Source organism: Entamoeba histolytica, genomic scaffold, assembly GCF_000208925.1.
Source record: "Entamoeba histolytica HM-1:IMSS scf_1104750517595 genomic scaffold, whole genome shotgun sequence".
Classification (NCBI taxonomy): domain Eukaryota; phylum Evosea; order Mastigamoebida; family Endamoebidae; genus Entamoeba; species Entamoeba histolytica.
The window spans coordinates 5,251-29,796 of NW_001914926.1; the positions used below are offsets into that span (position 1 = coordinate 5,251).

At 25.8% G+C, this 24,546-nt stretch overlaps 8 protein-coding genes across 8 annotated transcripts, besides 6 other annotated features; 5 read left to right on the top strand and 3 right to left on the bottom strand.

Annotated features, from left to right (window-relative positions):
• Nucleotides 1-1,522: 1,522 nt before the first annotated feature.
• On the bottom strand, nucleotides 1,523-4,705 carry EHI_084660 (uncharacterized protein; the record flags this gene model as incomplete). Its single annotated transcript, XM_649997.2, has 2 exons — nucleotides 1,523-4,555; nucleotides 4,634-4,705. 2 exons carry the CDS (start codon nucleotides 4,703-4,705, stop codon nucleotides 1,523-1,525), a joined length of 3,105 nt encoding a protein of 1,034 aa, XP_655089.2.
• A 281-nt stretch (nucleotides 4,706-4,986) lies between these two features.
• Nucleotides 4,987-6,177, top strand: EHI_084670 (aminotransferase, putative; the record flags this gene model as incomplete). The annotated part of the gene is made up of 1 exon (XM_649998.1): nucleotides 4,987-6,177. One exon carries the CDS (start codon nucleotides 4,987-4,989, stop codon nucleotides 6,175-6,177), a length of 1,191 nt encoding a protein of 396 aa, XP_655090.1.
• Nucleotides 6,178-7,040: 863 nt separating this feature from the next.
• On the top strand, nucleotides 7,041-9,518 carry EHI_084680 (4-alpha-glucanotransferase, putative; the record flags this gene model as incomplete). Its single annotated transcript, XM_649999.1, has 1 exon — nucleotides 7,041-9,518. One exon carries the CDS (start codon nucleotides 7,041-7,043, stop codon nucleotides 9,516-9,518), a length of 2,478 nt encoding a protein of 825 aa, XP_655091.1.
• A 173-nt stretch (nucleotides 9,519-9,691) lies between these two features.
• EHI_084690 (lecithin:cholesterol acyltransferase domain-containing protein) lies at nucleotides 9,692-10,912 on the top strand (the record flags this gene model as incomplete). The annotated part of the gene is made up of 1 exon (XM_650000.1): nucleotides 9,692-10,912. One exon carries the CDS (start codon nucleotides 9,692-9,694, stop codon nucleotides 10,910-10,912), a length of 1,221 nt encoding a protein of 406 aa, XP_655092.1.
• Nucleotides 10,913-11,025: 113 nt separating this feature from the next.
• Nucleotides 11,026-11,905, top strand: EHI_084700 (RNase HI large subunit, putative; the record flags this gene model as incomplete). The annotated part of the gene is made up of 2 exons (XM_650001.2): nucleotides 11,026-11,623; nucleotides 11,691-11,905. 2 exons carry the CDS (start codon nucleotides 11,026-11,028, stop codon nucleotides 11,903-11,905), a joined length of 813 nt encoding a protein of 270 aa, XP_655093.2.
• Nucleotides 11,906-11,957: 52 nt separating this feature from the next.
• On the bottom strand, nucleotides 11,958-12,713 carry EHI_084710 (uncharacterized protein; the record flags this gene model as incomplete). The annotated part of the gene is made up of 1 exon (XM_650002.2): nucleotides 11,958-12,713. The coding sequence occupies one exon, from the start codon at nucleotides 12,711-12,713 to the stop codon at nucleotides 11,958-11,960; it is 756 nt and encodes a 251-aa protein (XP_655094.2).
• Nucleotides 12,714-13,070: 357 nt separating this feature from the next.
• Nucleotides 13,071-14,537, top strand: EHI_084720 (uncharacterized protein; the record flags this gene model as incomplete). Its single annotated transcript, XM_649996.1, has 1 exon — nucleotides 13,071-14,537. The coding sequence occupies one exon, from the start codon at nucleotides 13,071-13,073 to the stop codon at nucleotides 14,535-14,537; it is 1,467 nt and encodes a 488-aa protein (XP_655088.1).
• A 425-nt stretch (nucleotides 14,538-14,962) lies between these two features.
• Nucleotides 14,963-15,547, bottom strand: EHI_084730 (multidrug resistance-associated protein, putative; the record flags this gene model as incomplete). Its single annotated transcript, XM_001913655.1, has 1 exon — nucleotides 14,963-15,547. The coding sequence occupies one exon, from the start codon at nucleotides 15,545-15,547 to the stop codon at nucleotides 14,963-14,965; it is 585 nt and encodes a 194-aa protein (XP_001913690.1).
• A 505-nt stretch (nucleotides 15,548-16,052) lies between these two features.
• Nucleotides 16,053-16,676: a repeat region.
• Nucleotides 16,649-17,563: a repeat region.
• Nucleotides 17,478-17,825: a repeat region.
• Nucleotides 17,826-17,908: 83 nt separating this feature from the next.
• Nucleotides 17,909-22,683: a repeat region.
• Nucleotides 22,684-23,910: 1,227 nt separating this feature from the next.
• Nucleotides 23,911-24,258: a repeat region.
• Nucleotides 24,173-24,546: a repeat region.

Genomic DNA, 24,546 nt, shown 5'->3' on the forward strand with positions numbered 1-24,546 from the left:
ATTATCCTTTTATATTAATAATGTTTATTCATAAATGTACTGTTTATTTATAATCATCAATTTCTTTATATATAAATATTTTATTTATCATTTTACTTTCTTATTTATTATATTTTTATTCAAATTTATCATTTCATGTATCATTACTACTTTATATTTCCACTTATGTTATTATTATTTTTGTTTATCCTCTTTTTATATTGTCTTGTTATTATTTATTATTATGTTTGTTATTTTTATAACAACGTTTGTTGATTAAATATTATGACAAGGTGATTCTATTTTATATTCTTTATTTTATAATGATATTGTTGAATAAAATAAAACACAGACTGTTGATATTACATATTTTATTTATAAAAGATAAATATAATATCAGAAATTATTGTTTATTTTCATAACTAATTTGATATTGAATTTATATATTTTTGAGTTAATATATATATATTTATACTTGTATTTTAAACAAACGAATCAGTCTTAATCAATAATTATTATTTATTTCTTTTTTACTTCATTTTCAATTATTCCAGATTGATCTTTTCATTTCAATTACAATAATTCGTTTTGGTTGAAATGTTCTTGAAGTTCTTTTCCACAAAGTGCATTTCTTATTCCTTCATATTCAAAGGAAAATTGACTACAAAATGATTTTGTTTTATCATTTTCTTTAAGAACATTAATATCATAATGTCCAAACCCAAACAACAAATTATCCAAGTGTGTATCTAACCAAAATGCATATTGTGATTCTATAATATCAAATTTCATCATTCCTTCATTTCTTCCATTTGATTCTAATGAAAATATAAATGATTTAAATCATTTATAAAACCACCTTTATCAATTTTAGAATTAACATATCCTCCAAATTTATTTCCATCTTCATCTTCAATAATAATTATTATATGTTGTTTATTAATTATTCTTTGATCGAATACTGATTTAGTTTTATTCCAATCATCAATATCTGAATCAAATAGTATATTTCCTACTTTTCTATTTGTTCATTCTTCTATTTGGTGAATTTCTTCTATTGTTTTAATTTCTCTCATTCTTTGTAGTATTTCTTGTTTCCTTCTTTTTTTCTGTTTCATCCATCCTATCAAATATTCCTTCTCCTTTTGTAATAGCTTGTTCATTGTCTAAAAACCATATTAAAGTCATTACAATAACAACTGCGTTTTGGCATTGTTGAATTAAATTATTCTTGTGTAGTTGATATGTGTTAAACCCATTTATGTTTTATTGTATCAGTCGATGTTGTATCAAGTTAATTGACAAAATAAATTAAAAATAACAGGTTATATGTCTGTTTAATTAATTCAATAACTAACATGAACTATCCTCATTAATAATATATAATACTGAAATAAATTCAATAAACAGTTATTGAACAAAGAAATAAGAGAATAATAAATAATTAATATTAGATTATTTCAATTTTTCGTTTAGAATTTAAACCTAATAAAAAATAGTTTTCTGAAAAGAAACAATATAAGAAGTAAAAAATCATGTTCAATTAAACATGTAATACGCATCTACCAACTTTGTAACACAATTCTTTTGGTGTTAAGTCTTTATTCTTTTCTTGGAATGCAACTGTACTTAATTTTAATGATGTTCTTAAACACAATGCAGGATTGCTAGAGCTTTCACATTTGTTATACATCTTTTTCATTACTTCTTTAGGAGACATACGATCTCTTCTAACTTTTTGTAACAAGAATGCAGCAAGATTTCTACACATTGTGCATTTGACTTTAATTCCTTCAAGTCCATTTGGTGTTTTCTTTTCACATTCTTTAGCAATTGAAACCATTTTATTTAATCTCTTTTTGAGTCTTAACTTATACATTTTTTCATCTCTTAAAACTTCATTCATACGTTCATCAAGTAAGTCAATTTGAGTATAGAAATATTCTGTTCCTTTATTCCTCTTAATTTCCTTCTTCTTTGTTAATAATTCATTTCTTCTTTTAAGTAATTCTGCATGTTGTTTCTGGAAATTATGTATTCTGAATTTAGATAATCGTTTGACTCTTTCAACATGTTTTAATAATGCATTTTGAAGTTTCTTATGTTCATGCATAACTTTTTTTAATTTATTTTTAATTAATTCTCTAACATTCTTTAATTGTTCCATTTTATCTTCTGCTCTTTCTGAAATAATGTCTCCTGTTTCATGAACAGACCTATATAATTTCTCAATCAATCTTTTATTATTTACTAATTTACTTCTTAACTTTCTAACTCGTTTAGAACTCTTTTTCATTGCTTTAATTAATTCTCTTGATTTACGTGCTGCTTGTACAGTTTTTTCATCAATAGATCGAATAAAGATAACTTTATTTAATTGTTCTAATCCACTTCTAACCTTACTCTCTTCATTGTTAAGAACTACTAATTCTTGTTTTAATTGTTTCATTCGAAGTGTGTTCTTCTTAAGTTCCTCAACTGATGCACTTTTAGATGATTGTAAAATTCTATTTAATTCATCTGCAATTTCTTCTTTACGACTTCTTAATCTATTTAAATGACTTTTGACTTCAATAACTTTCATCTTGATATCTTCATTTCTTTTTCTAGTTGCTTCACTAACTTGACTTTCAATATCTGCAACTCTCTTTTCTCTTAAATTAATTTGTTGACTTAATTCTTCAACTCGATGTTGTAATTCTTCAACAACTTCTGCATATTCATTATGATTCTTTAAAACAAGAATTCTCTTTGTTGCTCTTTCTTTACTTTTAATTAATACTCTCACCATCTTTCTTTCACTTCTTAATTCATTTTTCAATTCTTCAAAGATTTTATCTTCAATTTTTTCAACACTACGAATAGCTATTGATGCACGTGCATGTGCAGTTGCCAATCTACGAACAACATCATGAAGGTCTTCAATTAATCCTGATTTTTCTAATTTATTACTTGTTTGGCTTATTTTTTCTCTTAAAATACTTGCTTCATTTGATAAATCATCTTCTCTACTTTTTAATTCTTTAGCAACAACCTTCAAATGTTGATATTGTTTCTCTCTTTCCTCTTTTATTCTTTTTTGTTCATCAATTAATCGTTGATTTGCTTTTTGAACTTTCTTGTTAATTTCTGGTACTTTTTTTCTTAACAACTTAGCTTTTTCTGAAAAGATTCTACTTTGTTCTGAAGTATATTTCTTATTAGTCATAGCACGTTCAAGTCTTTCAATTCTTCTTTCCATTCTTCTTTTTTCTCTAATAGCATCTTTTTTAGCTTTCTTAAATGCAGTTACCTTAATTTTTTGATACTCTTTTTGAATTCGTTTCAAATCTTCATCATAGTCCTTTCGTGCTTTTAATTGTGCTTTACTTAAAAATGATAAACGTCGTTGTACTTTTCTCATTTCATTATCATTGCTGTTGTATTCTCCTCTTAACTCACTTAATTTTGATGCAGCAATATCCTTTAAAACTTCAACAGTTTGTTTCTTCAAATATGCTGTTTGTTCATTAATTTGTACTCTTAATTTTGTAATTTTATTATTTAATGTATTAGCTTGTTTTCTATATTCCTTTTCTTGTGCATTTAATCTATCCCTACGAGTTTCATATGCAATTCTTACTATTTTAGATTTATTATAAACTGCAACACGAGCTGCTAACATTATTCTTAAATTCTTTATTTGTTTAATAGTAGCAACTCGAACTTTCTTAAGTTGATTAATAGTTTCAGTTAATTCTATCTTTTTACTGGGTGTAGTAAATTCACTTTCTAGCAATGGTAATGTTTCATTAATTGATTTTCTTACTTCTTCTAACTTGGCAATATAAAGTTTTCTTGTTTCTAACTTTTTCTTCATCCATGAAACTACTCTTTGTAAATTCTTTACTTTTAATTCTGTAAGTTCTTCAATGTGTGCTACTCTTTTAGTAAGGAGAGAAGTTTGTTGCTCTTTGTCTTTAATATCTCTTAATAATACTTTCTTATGTCTATATAATCTACGTAATTGAACAATTAATCTTTTTTGTTCATTTTCTGATTTTATTTTTTGTTTCTTAGCATTTTGAATAGTTTGTCTTAAATCTTTATCTAATTGTTCTTTTAATTTAATGTCTTTTTCTTCTCCATTCTTTTTTAATTGTTCTTCAAAAACTGAAAGTGATGTTTGCTGTTTATTAATAGATTCTTGAGATACTTCAATTTCTTTAATTTTTTCTTTAATCTGACTCTCTACATCAATTAATTGTTGTTTCATTACAGTAACATCTTTACTCATTTTATTAACTTCTTCTTGTAACTTTCCTTTTTTATGTTCTACTTCTTTTTGTGTAGAGTTAATAATTCTTTCGTATCCCTTAATAACACTTTCTACAACAGTAGAAAATCGTTGGTCTTGAATAGAAGTATTATTAGTTTTAGTTGCATTTTCTACCTTAGTGACATTACTTTGAGTAATATTATTTTGAGTAGAATTGACTTGAGTCTTGTTATTGTTGAGTGTTTTTTCCTTCATTAATAAGTTCTGTGATTTTTTTTTCAATGTGTCCCATAATGAATCTTCAAAGTCATCCATTTCCTATATTATAAATCTTATTTTCTCACTTTATTTTATTTTTTCATCATAAAATAACTCTTTATTTGAACAGAAACAAACAAAATCTTCTTCAAGTGAATGGGCAGTGGTATATACAAAAAGTATACAGAAAATGAGATATAATCCTCTCATGTTTTTGATATTATAAAAAATTCAGTTATCAGTTCATTTTTTATTTTTTAGTCTTTTTTAAAAATCAACCACTTCCTTATCACAAAAATTTCAATTTTTTTATTTATTTAGTTTTTATTTTCATCTTTTTTTATTATTTTTTAGTTCTTCTATTTCTTTCTATAATAATCATTTCCTCATAAAAGTTATATTTAGTATTTTTCAATTCTATTTTAAAAACATCCATAAAAATAGCAAAAAAAGAAAAACACAAAATTTTAGATTGATTTTAAATTCCAGTGATGAGTAAATTCCAATTTGATACACTTCCTTGTCGTATTGGGACTGACTCATTTAAATATGCTGTTCGTCCATACCCTATTAATGAGAATGTTCCATTACATCCCCATTGGGTTGCTGATATGGATTATCCATCATGTCCAGTTATTATTGATGCCATAACAAAAGCAGCTGAGACAGGGATATACGGATATTCCAATATCCCCAAAGACCTTTATAAAATTATTTCACAATACTTAAGCAAACAAGGATGGGAATTAAGTGAAGAACATTTAAAAGAAGTAATGATATTATCTCCAGGAGTAGTTACAGGAATATCTGTTGTTTTAACTTCATTAACAAATGTAGGAGATTCTGTAATGTTTCAAATTCCATCTTATCCACATTTCTTTGAATCAGTTGAAGGTATAAATAGGAAAGTAGTTAATAATCGTTTAGTTCAAAAAAATGGAGTTTGGAGAATTGACTTTGAAGACTTTGAACAACAAATTATTTCTGAAAATGTTAAAGCATTTATATTATGCTCTCCACAAAACCCAACAGGAAGAGTCTTTGATAAAGATGAATTAGAACAAATGATCAATATTTGTAAAAAACATAATGTAATTATTATCAGTGATGAAATTCATTGTGACTTATTATTAACAAAACAACATCTTCATACTGCCTCATTACCAAATGCAAAAGACATAACTATTACTATGTTAGCTCCAAGTAAAACATATAACATTCCAGGATTATCACAAGCCTTTATGATTTGTGAGAATGATGAGATGAGAACAAAAATTTTCCATGTAGCAAGTGGATTATCTATTTGTTGGGGAAATTTATTTGGACATATTGGAATGAAAACAGCTTATAGTGGTGAATGTTCTGATTGGTTAAAAGAGTGTCTTGAGTACATAAAAGGGAATGTAAAACTTATTACAGAATTTATTCAAAACCAACTTCCATCAATTCAAATTACTCAACCAGAAGCAACATACTTATTATGGATGAACTTTTCTAAGTATGGAATTAGTTCAGATAAAATTGATGATCTTCTTGGTCAACGAGGTATTATCTTTAACCAAGGTAAGGCATTTGGAAAAGGATTTGATTTATTTAGAAGATTTAATATTGCTACTTCAAGAAAAGAAATTCAAAGTGTCTTAGATTTATTATATGATGCATTTAAACCTTATGAAAAATAATTTAAAGTATGCTAATTCATTTTTTGATTGTTTATTTTTTGTAAAATTCTTCAGTACTTTCAGAAAACTTAATAAAATAAAATACCTTTTTATACTAAACTAATATATAATATCATTAAGAAAATATGAAATAAACGGAAAAAGAAGAAGGATAATATTTTAATTGAGACAAACATTGATAATTGATAAGAATAATTTGTATATTATAAAATGAATTAAAAAAATACTAAAAATAACATTGTCGTTGTACAATACTTAAATAGAAATAAAGTTTAATGTAATACGATTCTCAAGATATAATAGAAGTAATTCAGAGTAAAATTTGTTTTTGTTTGGTTTTGTTTTATATAAAAACAAATTCTATCAATTAGTTAGGTGTATGAAAAATTAATGATGAGGCTATTTTGTTATCATTAATTGTCATGTATAAATCATTATATTCGTTTTTATAACTCAATGAGACATACCTCTTATTTTTTTTTTCTATTATACCTTTTTTTGCACCATTCATTTAATTAATTACTATGTTGGAAGTATATCTTATAAAATCTACTTCTTTAAAAAGAAAGATAGAAAGAAAGTCTTGTAGCATCTAACAGATTAATTCTAGAAAGCTAAAAAGTAATAAGAGATATGAAGAAAGAATTTGTGTATCTAAAAAACTTCAGAGATTATATGAAAAACAAATTTATTTTCCGTACAAATAGAATTAAAGGAATGCTCTGGAAAGTGCTTCTTAAAGGTCGATTGAAAAAATTACAAGGAAAAATCGTGGATTAGTTGGTGTGAAAATTCTTTTGTTTCTTTATAAGTTTTAAGAACGATTTGAACTAAAAACTCTTAAAAAACAAAATAAAAGAACAATGCAAATTCAATTATTCATTCAAAGAAATACATCATTTGGTCATGCCATTCAAGTTTCTATTAATAAAGAATTAATTCCAATGGAATACAAAGAAGGGTATTGGACAATAGAAATTACTTCAATAGAGAATGGATATTATTATTATGTTGAAACATCATCATCAGAAATTATTAGAACAGAAACATTTCCACACTTATTTCCTTCTTTTAGTAATAACCAAATTAAAGTTGAAATGAGAGATCAATGGAATGATTCATTTGAACCATATTCTCCACAATTTTTCCAAGAAATAGTTTATTCTAGAAAACAAGAAGAAAGACCTTCACCTTTATCACGGGCTGTTGTTATCCTTAGATGTAAATGGCAAAGTGTACCTTCTGGATATAGTATATATGTTACTGGTTCAAGTTCAGAATTTGGTAAATGGGACACATACAAAGCACTTCAAATGAAGGCTGTTGGTATGTCTTGGTGGGAACTTTCTATTCCAATAGAAAATATTAGAGAGGCATTTGAATATAAATATTTTATGAAAAAAACAGAAGTTGTGTGGGAAGATGGACCAAATAGATTATTTGCACCAATGTTAGGACCTTTTATTGGATGTAAACAAGCTGTTATTTATCAAGAGGATATTGTTAAATTTAATGGAAGTTATAAAGCTGCAGGAATAAAAGTTTGTATTAGTGGAATAAATGGAAAAGGAATTGGATGTGGAGATATTAATGATTTATATGATATTATTAATTTTTGTGAAAAAAGTGGAATAAGTATTATAGAAGTTCTTCCAATTAATGATTATAACGATGTTTATTATACTCCAAATTCTCTTAATGCATTAGACCCAATGATATTATCATTAAAAGGTTTTAAAATAACAAAAGAAATACAAGAAGTTATAGAAGGAGCAAAAAGAGAATTAAATTATGAGAAATGGATAGATAGAAAACGAGTGTTATATTGGAAGAATAAAATCTTTCATTTAATTTTTAATTTAGAAAAAGAACGATATAAAACAGTTACATCAGTATTATTTGAAAAACAAAAAGGAGAAAATGATCTTGAAATTTTTGTTGAAAAGAATAGAAAATGGTTATTGCCTTATATTGTATATAAATGTTGTGGAATGAATGGTGTACCAACAATGGAAAATTTAAAAAAATTATTATTAAATAATACTGAAGAATGTGTATTTAATATTTTTATTCAATTTAATTTATTTAAACAAATGAAAGAAATTTATAATTATGCTAAAGAAAAACATATTGGATTAATTGGTACACTTCCATTTAGTGTTAGTCATGACTCTGTTGATGCATGGATTAATTCTAATTTCTTTTGTGTTAATAAAGAAATAGTTGATATTATGAATCGTAAAAAATATTATGGAATACCATATAATTGGAATGAATTAGAAAGTAATGAATATTCATTATTTAAAGAACGTATTAAATTAATGAAAACATTATTCCCTATAATTAAATTTGATTCAATTTCTTTCTTCTTTAGAACATGGGAAGTTGAAGAAAATGGAACATATGGATGTTATTATCCACAAAATGGATATACAAAACAAGACTTAAATTATAGAGGAATTAATGATTTAGATAGACTAACATATTGTTATATTAGAGATCATACATTAACATCATTATTTGGTGAAGATAAAGACTATGTTATTGAAAATTTCCTTGTTGATAATAAAGATGGATCATATAATTTATCTGCATCATTTAGAAATGAAAACCAAATAAGGAATGAATCAGGACTTAAAGAAAAGAGAGCATCAGATAGAAAAATTATTGACGGATTAATAAAATTATTAAACAACGTTATATTATATCAAATTGGAGATAAATATATTCCATCTCCTTATATAAAAGATACTTATAGTTCTTATGATGAATTAGAACCATCTGTTCAAGAAAATATAAATAAATTATTTGAAGAATTTTATGAAAGAAGAAATTATCAACTATGGAAACAACAAGGAAAAAGAATATTGTCTTCTTTTTGTGATTCTCAAACAATTTATATTGGACAATGTGAACGTGCATTTTATGAGGAATTAAATAATTTAAAAATTATTACTAATGATTTCTTAAATAGTAATTCATTAATTGAGTCATCTGAAACTCAAACACTAAGAGCATATTGGGAATATAATAGAGATCAACTTTGGAATCAATTAAGAAAAGATGGAAATCCACCTCAATTTTGTACTACACAAATTATGAAGGAATTAATTACAATGAAAATGAATTTACCATCTTTGTTTGTTATATTTAATGTACAAGATATTATTGGGTTGAGAGATTATTATATTATGAATAAAAATCCTCATTTAGAATCATGGGTAATGGATGATAAATTAAAGTATAAATTAAGTGTTACAACTGATGAATTGAATGGAGATTATGATCTTCAAAATATGATTTTACATTTGATAACAATAACTGGAAGAAATATGAATTAATTCATTTAAACCACTTTTTCATTTTACAAAGTTTTTTATTTTTCTTTGCTGTTTATTTTTATGGAGTTTTTTCTTTTTTTATTATGGAAGTTTTCAAAATTTGAAGGAGTTTTTTTAAATAAGAATCAAAGTTAAAACTCGAAAAAAGAAGTTACAAATACTACTAGAAGTTAATGTTGGTCATAGTACTGTTATATATTATCTGTTCTATTCAAGCACAGTCTTGTGAAAAAAGAAAACCTATTCTAATACTAAGTGGAATTTTAGCTTCACAGTTAATGATTGATGCTGATATAGACACTTCGATAGAATTACCCCCTCAATGTCCTCATAAGGTTAAAGGTCAAATTTGGATTAACAGAAAAGACCTTATTCCTTTTAACAATTCTGCATGTTTTATTGAATATATGAAAACATATTGGAATTCTTCTACTAGCAAAATGGAAAACATTCCAGGAGCTAATATATATTATCCAAACTTTCCATCTACAAAAGGAATTTTTGCTTTAGCACCAGATAACCAAAAACTTCTTCAATCAAAAACTAAAGTATTTGCTGCAATGATTCATGACCTAAAAGCTGCAGGATGGAAAGATGGTGTTGATTTAGTTTCTCCTGGTTATGACTGGAGATATGCAGATAGAAGTAATAATAACTGGATTGAAAAAACAACTCAACTAATCCAACAATTAGTAAACAATAATGGTTATAAAGTTATCATTGTTACTCATAGTTTTGGTGGACTTGCTGTTTTAGATTTAATTAGTTCTATGTCAAAAAAATTCTGTGACCAATACATTGATAAAATTATCACTCTAAATGCTCCTTTCATTGGTTCAACAAAAACCTTACGAACATTTTTAACAGGAGAAGATTTAGGACTAAAACTTGATCCATTGTTATTAAGACCATTAGCACGTTCATGGGAATCTGATTACCAATTAATGCCCAACCAAAAATATTGGAAAAATGATAATGTTGTACAGGTTGGAAATAAAAAATATTCCGCTAACAACATCAATGCCATCATTGATCTTGTTGAAGAAGTAAAAGAGTTTGGTAATATTATTTATAACTCAAGCATTAATAGATTTCCATTGGAATATGTTCCAAATAATGTTACATTACATTGTTTATATTCTCATGGTATTGAAACAATTGTTGGAATTAAGTATGACTCCTTGGACCATGACTTCCAAGATGTTAGTTACGTTTATGGAGATGGAGATGGAGTTGTTGACCTCCAGTCTTTGGAATGGTGTAAACTTCCTGGGTTTGCTAAAGTTGTAAAAGATTTAGGAAAAGGAGAGCATGGAACAGTAATTTCAAACACAGAAGTTTTTGATTACATAAAAAACGAAGCATGTGCTACCGAATCAAAAATAAAAGTATGAACAAAATGAATTGCTGTGAATTGAATTTTTTTAATAGGAATAGTTTTTTTACTAATATAAAAGAGTAATTTAATCTTCTCATTAAGAGAAATAAAAAAAAACTAAAATTGAAAATGCTTTGTCCACTATTTCAAAATGTTCAAACAGAAGGAGAAATTACGATTGGAATAGACGAAGCAGGAAGAGGACCTGTTTTAGGACCAATGGTATATAGTGCATTTTTTACTACTAATACAGAAGTTATAAGTACCATGGGGTTTCATGACTCTAAAATTTTATCCCGAACGATGAGAGAGAAGTTATTTACTGATATAAAAGAAAGTGGGGTGTGTGGATTTTCAACACGAATTCTCACTCCAAGTTATATCAGTCAGATGATGTGTGGTCCTCAAAAGGTTTCATTAAATGAAATAGCATTTAGTGCAGTTAGAGATATTATCCATCAAATCATCAGAACAAGTCAGCGTAAAATTGTACATATTTATTGTGATACTGTTGGACCTTCTAAAAAATATCAAGCGATGATTGCAAATGAATTTAAGGAAGTTAAATTAAGTCAAATTACTGTTTGTCCAAAAGCTGATGGATTATATCCAGTTGTTAGTGCAGCAAGTATTTGTGCTAAAGTAACAAGAGATACTTGTCTTGATAATTGGATTTATGAAGAAACAAATATTCAAACAAGACAGGTTGGTTGTGGATATCCAAGTGGTTTGTTATTTTTCAGTGTTTAAAAAAATGGTTAGTAATATATAATTAATATATAACTAATTGATAGATGTAGATACAATAAAATGGATGAAATGTCAATATGACCCATTGTTTGGATATCCTAATTTAGTTAGATTTGGGTGGGAAACATCTAAGAGAATCATTGAAGAAAAAGTACCAATGAAAAGACCATTTCCTTATCAAAATAAACAAGATGTAGTTGGAATAATTCAAAGTAAATTATTTGCAAATAAAGGAATAACTGAATTGACTGAATGGTAAGTAAAATCAATTTTCTTGTTAAATAAATTTATATAAATGAGTTAATTCATCATTAATAATAGTCAGGGTCTTTTGGCATAATATCTTTATCTCTACCAAAATGACGAGCCATTCTTCTCAAATAAAATGGTTGGTCTATCAACCTTCCAAGGTCACAAAATAGCATGTCTCCACAGTATGTCCAAGGATTAAATTTAATAAAAGATAAATAACGTTTTAGTTCATGATTTGACATTAATGTTCCCCACCATCCCCAAATACATGCAACATTAGGATCATAGTAACCATCATTTGTTGCTCTTAGTGGTGTTGCATATTTAGTAAGTGTTCTTGGACCATAAGAATCAAAAACTTGTTTGAGAAAGACAAATGAATTTCTATGAATTGATTGATCATCTTCAAAGAACATGATAAAATCAGTGTTATTAAATTCTTTAAGAGCAAGTTGTGCACCTTGATGGAAGTAGTATGTTACAATATTATCTTTTTTATGATGACCAAAGTTACGGTATGCACGTTGATCTTCAGACCACAAGCTGTGATACATTTCTTCAAAAGAATAAATATTTGATGGTTGAATCCATTTAAATGGCTCAAAATTTGCAATTGAAGAATTTATCCCATGTTTTTGAAGTTCAAAGTTAGCCATTTCCATTTCTGGATGAGGACAATGATTACAACCTTTAACAAAGTAAAAATGATCTATCACTATTTCTGGTGGTTTTCTTTCATATGCATTTAACAAATATTCAACAGAATAATTCAACATTGGAACTTCCTTTGGTGCTCCTAACATAATCATACACATATGATATTGTTTTGCATTTGAGGCTACAATAAAGAGGAGTAGGAAACAAAACATTAACAAATAATAATAAAATAAGATGTTTTTATTATATTAGAAGATAAAATGATGAGATGATACTATCTTATTGTGTTTTATGTGATTTTTTTATTATTTACGTTAATATAACATTAAACAGACATAATTTATCTCAAATAATCATATTCTATTTTATTATTTCCATTATAAAATTAAAATTGAATGATTTTATTATTAAACACTTCAAAACGTAAAAGAAAGAAGAATTAAGAAAGAGAATTTGTTCACTTTCTTTGTCATCATAACTTTACACTCTATGACTATAACAAACAAAATAGTAGAATGAGCAACCAATATATAGTTGATTTAAACTCAAGACATCCTCCTCCATCACTGAACTTTGCACATCTCCTTCAAGTCCAACAACAATCTACGTGTCGAATAAAAATGCAACAACCCCAACACCATAAAACAACTTCATCATCTCAATTCAACCAACCAATAAAAACAATAAGAAGACCATTACCTCCTCTACCAACACAAGAGTCAAAGACAAGAAGCACAGAAACATATTCTTCTGAAGTGGATAATCTAGATTCTATACCTGTAACAAAATACACAGAGTCTTACAATCAAAAACAAGTAGAAACACAAGAAGAGACATTAAAACAAATTGAAATACTTTATAAAGAAAAGAAAAGACTAGAAACAGAAAATGAACGATTAAAACAAGAACAAGAACAATTAAAAGAAGTTAAAGACAAGAAGAAAAAAGATAACAAAAAAGAGAAGAAGAAAAGTGTGAAGATAAAGGAAAGTCCTATTATCTCAACAACACATTCTAAAGTAGTTGAAAGTTATCATAATTGTATTCAATGTCAACCAATTAATAGAAAAACAAAATCAACGTCATGCATTCCATTACAACCAAGTAGAAACCAAAAAAGAGTAAAAGAACAAGAAATGAAAAGGGATGACATTCTTTTCTTTGATAAATTAAAAGAAGAACTTAAAGAATCTGCTAATAAGATGAATAAAATAGATTCTCTCATTAAAGAACAAGCAATCCACTGTGTTGTACATAGACTACGTGCTGTTGAACAGATGTTAGTTTTATTAAAAACAAGAAGGTTGAATGGTAATATTCTAAATGACTGCAAAGTCATTATTGAAGATGGATGGCAGAATTATATTATAATGAGTGAAGAATCAACGATGTATTTGGGGAGAGCAATGATGGTTGTTTATGAGAAATGTATTAACAATAAAGAAATAATGGAAGAATATTTCAAATGTCTTCAAGGAACAATTATTAGTGAAGAAGAAATTATGTTATGTGAAATGTGTATCAACAATGAAGGATTGAAATGTGTTAGAAATAATGGTATCAAAGAATATGAAGAATCAAAGAAGAAAATAAATTATTTGGAAGAATTAAATCAGACATGTGGAGGTAATTGGGATGTTAATTTAAATAGAGGGGTTTTTGGATGGGGAAGAAAAGTTATGAAGAAAGAAAAGATTAAAGGATATATTGGAGAATGGAAAGAGATGGAATTGGTATTAACAAATGACTTAATGATAATTACATACCAAAAACAGATTGAATATATAAGTCTCTATGTTGACTATAATATCACTGAATATAACATTGATGATGACGTATATCAAATTGAAGATAAAGAACAAGGAATTTACTACATCAAAGACATTGAGTTAAAGGGATTAAAAGAGGATATTAATTCTTACCTAAGAATCACAGATGATGTTTATCAATTCCCAGCTACTCCAAATGACATTTTTAATTAATTTTTCTCATTCTATTCAACTTCCATTTTGTTAATTGTAATATTTTCTTCTTGTTTGCAATGGTTGCTTATTGATTAATAAATACACAAACTGAGACAAATGTATTAAAATTACTCATGGCTGTATCATTCCCTCCAATTTCCAATCTTTGTATTGGAGAATGTTAATTAAGTAATTATTTTTCTCCCAAATTAGAAACAAGCAAAAATTCCATCTCTATCTTATTATTCTTTTGTTTTACTTTATCATTAATTGGAAATGTTTTATTAGAGTCAGTATGTATTTGTTTTATTTTCTTCAGTCAACAATAAAACAAAGTAAGTAATTAATAAGAACATGATACAAAAAAAACAAAAAAATGAATATCCTTTAGAAATTGCATTTATTTTTATCATAAACCATTAATTAAAACAAAACCAATCAATTTATTCTGATGAAGAATTGTTACTACCTTCACTTACCGATTCACTCTTATCGTTTACATGTTGTGGTAATGGACTTACTATTGGTGTATTTAAATTGAGTAATGGGGATTTATCTTTATTGGTTACTGTTCCATCAAGTGGCATTGGACTTGCAGATGGTGTATTTAAGTCAATCAACTCTGTTGGCTTTTCAGTTGAGTCTGATGATTCATTTTCTTGTTTTTTCTTTTTTTCATCTTCAGCTTTTAATGTTTCAGCAATAGATGCTTCTCCTTTTGCTAATCGTTTAAGTTCTTCAGCACATCCTGATTGTTGGACCAAATTATTGAAGATTGTTGTTTCTTGTTCAATCAAATTAATTGGAGTATCCATTTCCATTAAATGACCATCATCAAATACCATAACTCGATTAGAATCCATGATTGAATGTAGTCTATGTGCAATAGTTAATGTTGTACATTCTTTGAAATTCTTTCTAACCATTTCTTGAATCATAATATCTGTTTGAATATCAATTGATGCAGTTGCTTCATCCATAATTAATATTTTAGCTCCCTTTAATAATGCTCTTGCCATGCAAATCATTTGACGTTCTCCAAGTGAGAAATTTTCTCCATTTTCTGTAACTATATAATCCAATTCTTTATTTACATTAACCAATTCTAATACGTATTGCAGGCAACAAAAAAAGCAAATAATTGAAAAAGAAGAGAATGAATGATATAAAAGAATAAAAATAAAGTGAGAAGTAGATGATGATGAAGAAAGAATAAAAGTAGAGAATATAAAAATAAAGAAGATAAAGTGTAATAAAACAAAAGAAATGATAAAAGAAGAAAAGAAAGAAAAAAAATAAAGGATGCAAATTTTATTTCAACAAATAAAAAAGTACAATAAAAAAAGCGCAAAATTTAATGATGCAAAATATTTAGCAACATATTTTATTGATGCAAAATATTTTGAAATAAAAATAAATCATCATTTGATATTATTATTATATTTGATAATAAATTATATTATATATTAAATACATCATATTTCTTTATTATTTATCTTTCTTTTTATTATTTCATCTATTCCATCATGTTACATCCTTTTCCAATGCAGGAAATACAACAAATTTTAATGCCATGGCTATTGTGTAAAACCTTAGGGTCTTGTAAAGAAAAGCAAACATGTCATAGAAATCTAAGGTCATACAATAAAAAATGAATATCAATAGCAATAAATGGCATAACAATTATAATAATAAAGGTAAACAATACACCAAGGAAATTTGATTAGAAGACGAAAGACACAAAGAAAAATAAATAAGAAACAAGGTAAATACAATAATAATAAAGATTATACAAATAACAAATACAAATGGCTAACAATAAATGAGATACAAGAAAGAATAAAAAGAATAACAATGGAATGGAATAAAGGAGAATATAAAGAAATACTCAAAAAGTAGGAAGGTAAAAGGAAAAGATGGTATAACATTCTTCAAGAAGTACATTCAATCAAAATGAAGAAGATAATTGAAAAGACGAAAGAAGAGTTTAAAGAAAAAAACAAAGGACATTGAAGAAAAGACATTAAAACAAATGAAGAAGAAATTAAAAACAAAAGTCTAAATAAAGAAATGAATGATAGATGTAAAATTGCAAGAATAATAAATAACAAAGAAAGTATATTGAAAGTACAAGAATAAATATAACAAAACAAAGAAATAGACATTTAATTGAAGTATTGTATTGTTTTGCAATTAATTGATTAAATAAGAAATTATATAAGAAAATAAGAAATGAACAAATAGAAAGCATTATAAAAGCAATAAATATCAATGTCAATAATGAAAATGAATATATTAAATATATTAAAATATCACATAAAATAAAAGAAAATACTAAACAATACATTAAAGTGAAAATAAATGATATAATAGAAAGAAGAGTAGAATGTAATTCAATAATAAAGAAAAAACATAATAAAGAATAATTCTACAGAAATTGATGAAGAATATCTTAACACTCTCATCAATAAAGTAAAAGAAATGAAAATAGAAAAATGTTCAAACATTAATTACTACTTTCAAAGAAAAGAGGTTGACCGATTAATAAATGAAATTAATAATAGATGGATATTGTCATGAAGCAGAATGGATTATCTGCAAGATGATATGAAGAATATTTCAATGGTTATGCACCTTTATCTCCAAAATAAAATAATAGGAGATAAATTTGATGAAATAAAAGAAATCCTAAAGAAAATCAATAGACTAGAAGATTTGGTCAAGGGAAGGAAATGGTACAGAATAAAGTGCATCATGAAATTAAATGAACATGATGAAGAAGGAATAAAAGTTAAAGCACTAGAAAGAATAAAGTACCTAAAATATATGATGACTATGATCAAAGAAAGAATTAAATTTAATAAAGATGAAAGGGTCAGAATCAATACAAATAAAATCATGTTTGATTCTAACAAGAAAATTAAAATAAAGAAGAAATAAAAAAAGAAATATACCCAAATAACAATATTAATTTAGAAAAAAATGAAGAAAAGATATAGAAATAAAGAATAAAATAGAGAAATTAAAAAATGTCAAAATAATTCCAGTAGTAATCTCAATAAATGGATTAATAAATAAAGAAAGTATTAAATTAATTAAAGAATTAAAAATTGAGATTGACATCGAAAAAGAAGTAAAAAACATTGTAATACAAAACATGAATGATGTCATGGAATATTGCTTCAATAATCAAACATACTCCGTAGAGCTGCTAGAAGAAGATGAAGACGAAGGGACGGGATTAGTCTCCCCTGAGGCAGGAAGACTAGAAGCTAGTTCTATTAATATTTAATTAATTGCTTATTATTATTATTCATATATTCCATCATTCATTTATTATTTACATTTCATTTATTAAATAACATCCTTTTCGAATTGGAATGTTACGAAGATGTTATCAACAAAAGTACTCAACAAGAAATAGAATCAAAAAACTCAATAGAGACTATAAGAATGATGATCATAAAATGTTCAATAACTACACTATAAGAAATATTATTACCCTAATAACACTTTCAACAGAACACTAGAGCACTCAGATTATTACAGAAAATATTACAACCAAAATTATTACAATCCTAGAAGAAAGGTTAACAAGTATTATCATCGAAATGAACGATTTGGAAGAGGAAGAAATAAGAATAAAGGATGTTATAAGAAAAGACAAGGATGGAAGAATAAAAGGAAAGAAGAAAACACAAAAACAATACAAAAATGGATGAAAAGATTTGAAGAATTAGAGAGACTAGTTAAAGAGAAATTAGAGATAACAACAGAGGTGAAAGAAGAAGAAACGCTAATGGAAATAGAAGAAAAAGAAAAAATAATACAAGAAAAATCGACTCAAGAGAATGAAGAAAGACAAGAAGAAGAGAAACAAACAATAATAGAAAAGTATGAAGAAGAAAGAAGAAAAATTACTAAAGAATTTGAAGAAGAGATAATGAAAATGAAGATAAAATTTGAGAAAGAAAAAAAGAGTTAGAAATGAAGATAAAAAGCAAAGAAGAAGAAATACAAAAACAAAGAAAAGAAGAAGAGAGGAAAAATAGAGAGAAAAAAGAATAACAAGAAGAAGATAGAAAGAGAGAGAAAGAAATAGAAAGACTAAAAAGCACACATGCTATAGAAATAAATAAAAAAGAAGAAAGAATCAGAACACTTAAAGGAAAACTAGAGAAACAAGAAAAAGAGAAAGAAATCCAAGAGATTAAAGAAAAGAAAGAGATAAAAGAAAACAACAAAAAGAGAGAAGAAGAAATAAAGAAAACAAAATAAAAGATAGACAAGATTAAAGAAGAAATGGAGAAGATTAGAAAGATGAAAGACAAAGAAATAGAAGAAAAAGAAAAAGACAAGATAATAGAAGAAGAAAGAAAAGAAAATATAGAAAAAGAAGAAAGAAAGAAAAGCAACGAAAAAGAAGAAATGAAGAAAAAGGTAGAAGAGAAGGAAGGAATAGAGAACAAATACCTACAAGGACAAATTGATAAAAGTATGATAGAAAATAAACTAATGAAAGAAAGAAGGAAAACACAAATACTAATAAATGGAATAGAAAAAAAGGAATAGACGTAGAAGAATTACTTAAAGAACAAGAAGAAGATGAGGAGGAGGAAAGAAATTTTCAAAGACAGAAGAAGAAAAGAATAAGGATGAAAGAGACAGAACAAGAGACAATTATACGACGAGCATCATCAGTGACAGAAACGATGAATATAATATGGGAAAGAACAGAAGAAGATGATCATAATAGAAGAAGAACAAGAGAAGAAAGAAGAGGAAGAAGTGAAACAAGGAGAAGAGAAGAAACAGAATTAAAGAAGAATGAATATGTCTGTTATGGAATTAATATAATGAATATTAAAATAAAAAAGAAATGAAGAAATGAAGAAATAAAAAGAATATTAGAAGCATACCATATTGATATTACAATCAAAGAATATATAAAAATAGTTAAAAGAAGTAAAGGGATTAAAAAAGAAAACATAGAATACATTAATAAGAAAGTAGGAGAAGTGATTAAAGAAGAAGATAATATAGAAAATGAAAAGATTAGAGAGATTAATAGAAAGAAAAAGAAAAAAGAGATTGATGTAGAATACACAGAAGAGTTAATAAAGAAAAGTAAAAGAAAAGAAATCAAAGAGTGTATATACATTGGATATTATTTCAATAAAGAAATATGTGAAGAGATAATAAGATATATTGATGAAAAATGGGAATGGAAAGAAGGAAGTATTAAAGAGATACAAGAAGACATTTACCGAATAACATACATAATAAAGAAGTATTTAGAAAACAAATTCATAGGAATTAAGAAAGAATATGAAGTAGTAATACAAAGCATGATAAATAAACTAAAAGACATGGTAATAAGAGGAAACTATAAAAAATTAAGAAGGATATTAAGAATAAGAAGAATGATAGAAGAAAAGATAAGGGGAGAAGTAAATGAAGAAATAAAACAATTAGAATACTTAAAAGAAATGACGAAAAAAGAAGTAGACTTAAACAAAAGTAAAAGAACAAGAATCTACAGAAACAAAATCATGAGTACTACTGGAAAAAAAGAAATAAGAAAGGAAATAGGAAGAGAAGAAGAAAGACGATGTGAAGAAGAAACAAAAGAGTTTTGAATAAGATATATAACAGAGGAAAAAGAATAAAGAAAGAGAATGAAAGAATAAAAGAGATGATTGAATAGAGTAATAGAAGGAATTTGAAAAGAATAATAATCACAAAAGAAGACATAGAGAATGTGATAACAAGAATACCATCATGGAAAGCACCAGTGATTGACAGCATTCATGGATACTACTGGAAAAGATTGGAGAGTGTTAGAGACAGATTAGTTATAGTGTTAATGAATGGTTAGACACTCCAGAAAACATTCCAATAGAAATGTTAACAGGAAGAACTATTCTAATATACAAAGGAGGAGATAGCAAAAAAGCAGAGAATTATATACCAATAACATGTCTTAATGTAATAATGAAAATCTTTACTTCAATCATAAAGAGAAAGATAGAAGAACAACTAGCAAATAATGAATATAAATACCAAATTAATAAGATTCAATATGGGAATAAGAAAAGAAGTCTAGCAGCAAAAGAAATATCATAAGTTTATTAGAAAGAAATGAAAGAGAAGTACAGAAGAAAAGATATTTAGAATCATTCTATGATATTAAAAAGTATATGATACAGTTAATCATGAATGGTTAGAAAATGTATTAAGATACTTCAAAATACCATTTCAAATAACTGAATTAATAAAAAGTATGAGTAGTAGATGGAGAATAAGAATAGGATATGGATATAAAGAAGAAATAGGAGAAGTTAAAATAAAGAATGGTATATTACAAGGAGATTCGCTTTCTCCACTCCTATTCATATTACAAATGAATATCATTTCTGATGTTATTGATAAAATAAATGAGAAAAGACTAAAAGTGACACACGTACCGTACATGGATGATATTAAAGTAACAAGTGAAACAAAGAAAGGAATGGAAATAGCACATAAAAATATAATAGAAACAATAGAAGCAATAGGAATGGAAGTTAATGTAAATAAAAGTGGAGTAATGAAGAAAGGAAATATAGAAATACCAGATAATATGAAAGACATACCAATAGTAGACTCAGAACATCAATATAAGTATTTAGGTGTTTATCAATTCAAAAGAAATGATGATTTGGGATGCATAGAAAGAATAAGTAAAAGTGTAGAAGAAGGAATAAAAGAAATCAATAAATGGAATGACAGTAGTATGAATTTTATTAACTGAATTAATACAGAAATAATTCCTAAGTTCACATATAGTGCATTTGTAGTTAAATAACCAATTATGAAGCTGATAGAAATAGATAAAATGATAAGGAGAGAAATGAAAGAAAGATTAAAGGAGCATGAATGTGTAGTAGCAGATTATATGTAAACAGAAATAAAATGGGAGATGGATTGAAAAACATTAGAGATGAATATGCAATTGAATTAATAAGAACTATTTTGTATTACACATGGAAAAGAGGAGATAGAATAGGAGACATGATAGGAATAAATGAAAAGAAGAATGGAATGTGGAATAGATTTTATAAAGCATGTGGAAAAAGAATAAACAAAGAAGAATTTAGAAAAATAGTAACAGAAGAAGAAAGAGGAAAACGGGATAAAAACAGAATAATTAAGTATGTGAAAGAGAAGTTTCAAGAAGAATATATCAATAAATGGAGAAACAAGAAAGTAAGTAGTGAAATATTGAAATGATTTGAAGATAAAATGACTGAGTAAAATAAAACAATTAAAGTATGGAAAGGAATTAATGTTATAAGAAAAGCATATATACAAATAAAGAAGATGGAAGAGAAAGCAACAAGTGTAGGAGTAAGGAAAGCATGAATGAAACATGATATGAGATATGCAATATGTCCAATGTGTAATAAGATAGCAACAATAGATCATATTCTTTTGAATTGTATAATCACTAAGAAAACACAAATGAATAAACATGATAGAATATGAGAATATATATGGAGGAGATTAAAGATTAAATACCAATTATATGAAAACAAAGAAAAGATGAAGAAGAGAGAAGAAGAAAATACAAATAAATTAATAATAAGGAAAGAAGAATTAGGAAAGAACGAAAGAAGAATAGAGAAAGATAAAATACTTATAGTTTAGAATCAAGAAATAGTAACAGAAGTGAAGACAAATTCATAAAAGATTAGGCACTTATGTCAGAGACTTAAACAAGAAAGAAGTAATGATTATAGATATGACAATAGTAAGAGATAAAAACATAAGTAAAGCATTTACAGATAAGATTAATATGTATTCAAAACTACACGAACATATAAGAAATATAGAAAGATTAGTGAGAGTAATAGTTATACCAGTAGTAATAACAGTGAGTTGATTAATAAACAAAGAAACAGTTATATTACTAAAGGCAGAAGGGATAGAAATACCAAGGGAAATAATGACAAGAGAGATTGTAATATCAAATATGAAAGATCTTATGAGATATTGTGGAGATCATTCTGGAGAATACATCGATGTAGAAATACCAGAAGAAGAAGATTCTCAAGAGAGTGAAGGATGGGGAGAAATTCTCACCTGAACAATAGGTTGAAAGTTATTAAACCTTAATTTAATTTATTATTATTTATTATTATTTCTATTATCTTATTCATTTGATTCATAATGAATTAATTCAATGAAATATTACAAATAAATTGTTTATTCATTCATTTTATTTCATTCTTATTTCTTTTCTTATTTATTAAAACACCATCATAATGTGAATATTTCAAATGAAAGAAAATAAATCAACATTGAATTGTATAAATTTTTAATTCACCATTTCATTCATTGACAAATGAACAAAATGTTCATATTCTTCATTGTTTTGTTTTTATTCTTTTTTATTTCATTTTCAATTAAACAAGATTGAATCATTTCATTTGAACGACTATGATTCGTTTTGGTGTGAAACAGTTTGTGAACCATCCTTTTCCACAAAGTGCATTTTTAGTTCCTTCATATTCAAATGAAAATTGATTATAAAATGATTTTGTTTTATTATTTTCTTTATAAACACAAATATCAGCTCCACATCCAAATGAAAACAAACAATGATGTGATTGTTTAAATAACCAAAATGTATATTCTGGCATTTTAATATCAAATTTCATCATTCCTTCTAATCTTCCATTTGACTCTAATGAAAATAAAAATGATTTTGAATCATATATATAATCATATTTATCAATTTTAGAATGAACATATCCTCCAAATATATTTCCTTCTGAATCTTCAATAATAATTATTATATCTTCTTTATTCCATATTCTTTGATCAAACACTGATGTATTTCTATTCCAATCATCTTTATCTGAATCAAATAATATATTGGTTATTCTTTTTTCTGTCCATTCTTCTATTTGGTGAATTTCTTCTGTTCTTTTCCTTTCTTTCGTTACTTGGTGATTTTCTTCTTGGAGAGAATGAGCAGCACCCATTTGAATTTAATTTGATGTTTATAAGTTCAAAATATGAATGTTTAAATAGTTAATATACGTTAATAACACATCAAATTAATCATTATTTTATCACCTTTCTATTTTAAATAAATGTTATTTTTATCATTTTTACAATAACAATAATTAAATAATAATATTAATAATATAATAATAATAAAATTATAATAATGTTATTTTCTATAATTAGTTTATTTTATTTTTAGTATTTTTTCATTTTTTTTTAACAAAAAAATTGAAGAGAAGAAAATTGAATTTTGTTTTATTTTCGTTATTTCATCGTTTGTGATTTTAATTTTCATGTTTTATCAAATTATTTCAATCAATTAATTTAATAAAGATAATAATAAGCAATTAATTAAATATTAATAGAACTAGCTTCTAGTCTTCCTGCCTCAGGGGAGACTAATCCCGTCCCTTCGTCTTCATCTTCTTCTAGCAGCTCTACGGAGTATGTTTGATTATTGAAGCAATATTCCATGACATCATTCATGTTTTGTATTACAATGTTTTTTACTTCTTTTTCGATGTCAATCTCAATTTTTAATTCTTTAATTAATTTAATACTTTCTTTATTTATTAATCCATTTATTGAGATTACTACTGGAATTATTTTGACATTTTTTAATTTCTCTATTTTATTCTTTATTTCTATATCTTTTCTTCATTTTTTTCTAAATTAATATTGTTATTTGGGTATATTTCTTTTTTTATTTCTTCTTTATTTTAATTTTCTTGTTAGAATCAAACATGATTTTATTTGTATTGATTCTGACCCTTTCATCTTTATTAAATTTAATTCTTTCTTTGATCATAGTCATCATATATTTTAGGTACTTTATTCTTTCTAGTGCTTTAACTTTTATTCCTTCTTCATCATGTTCATTTAATTTCATGATGCACTTTATTCTGTACCATTTCCTTCCCTTGACCAAATCTTCTAGTCTATTGATTTTCTTTAGGATTTCTTTTATTTCATC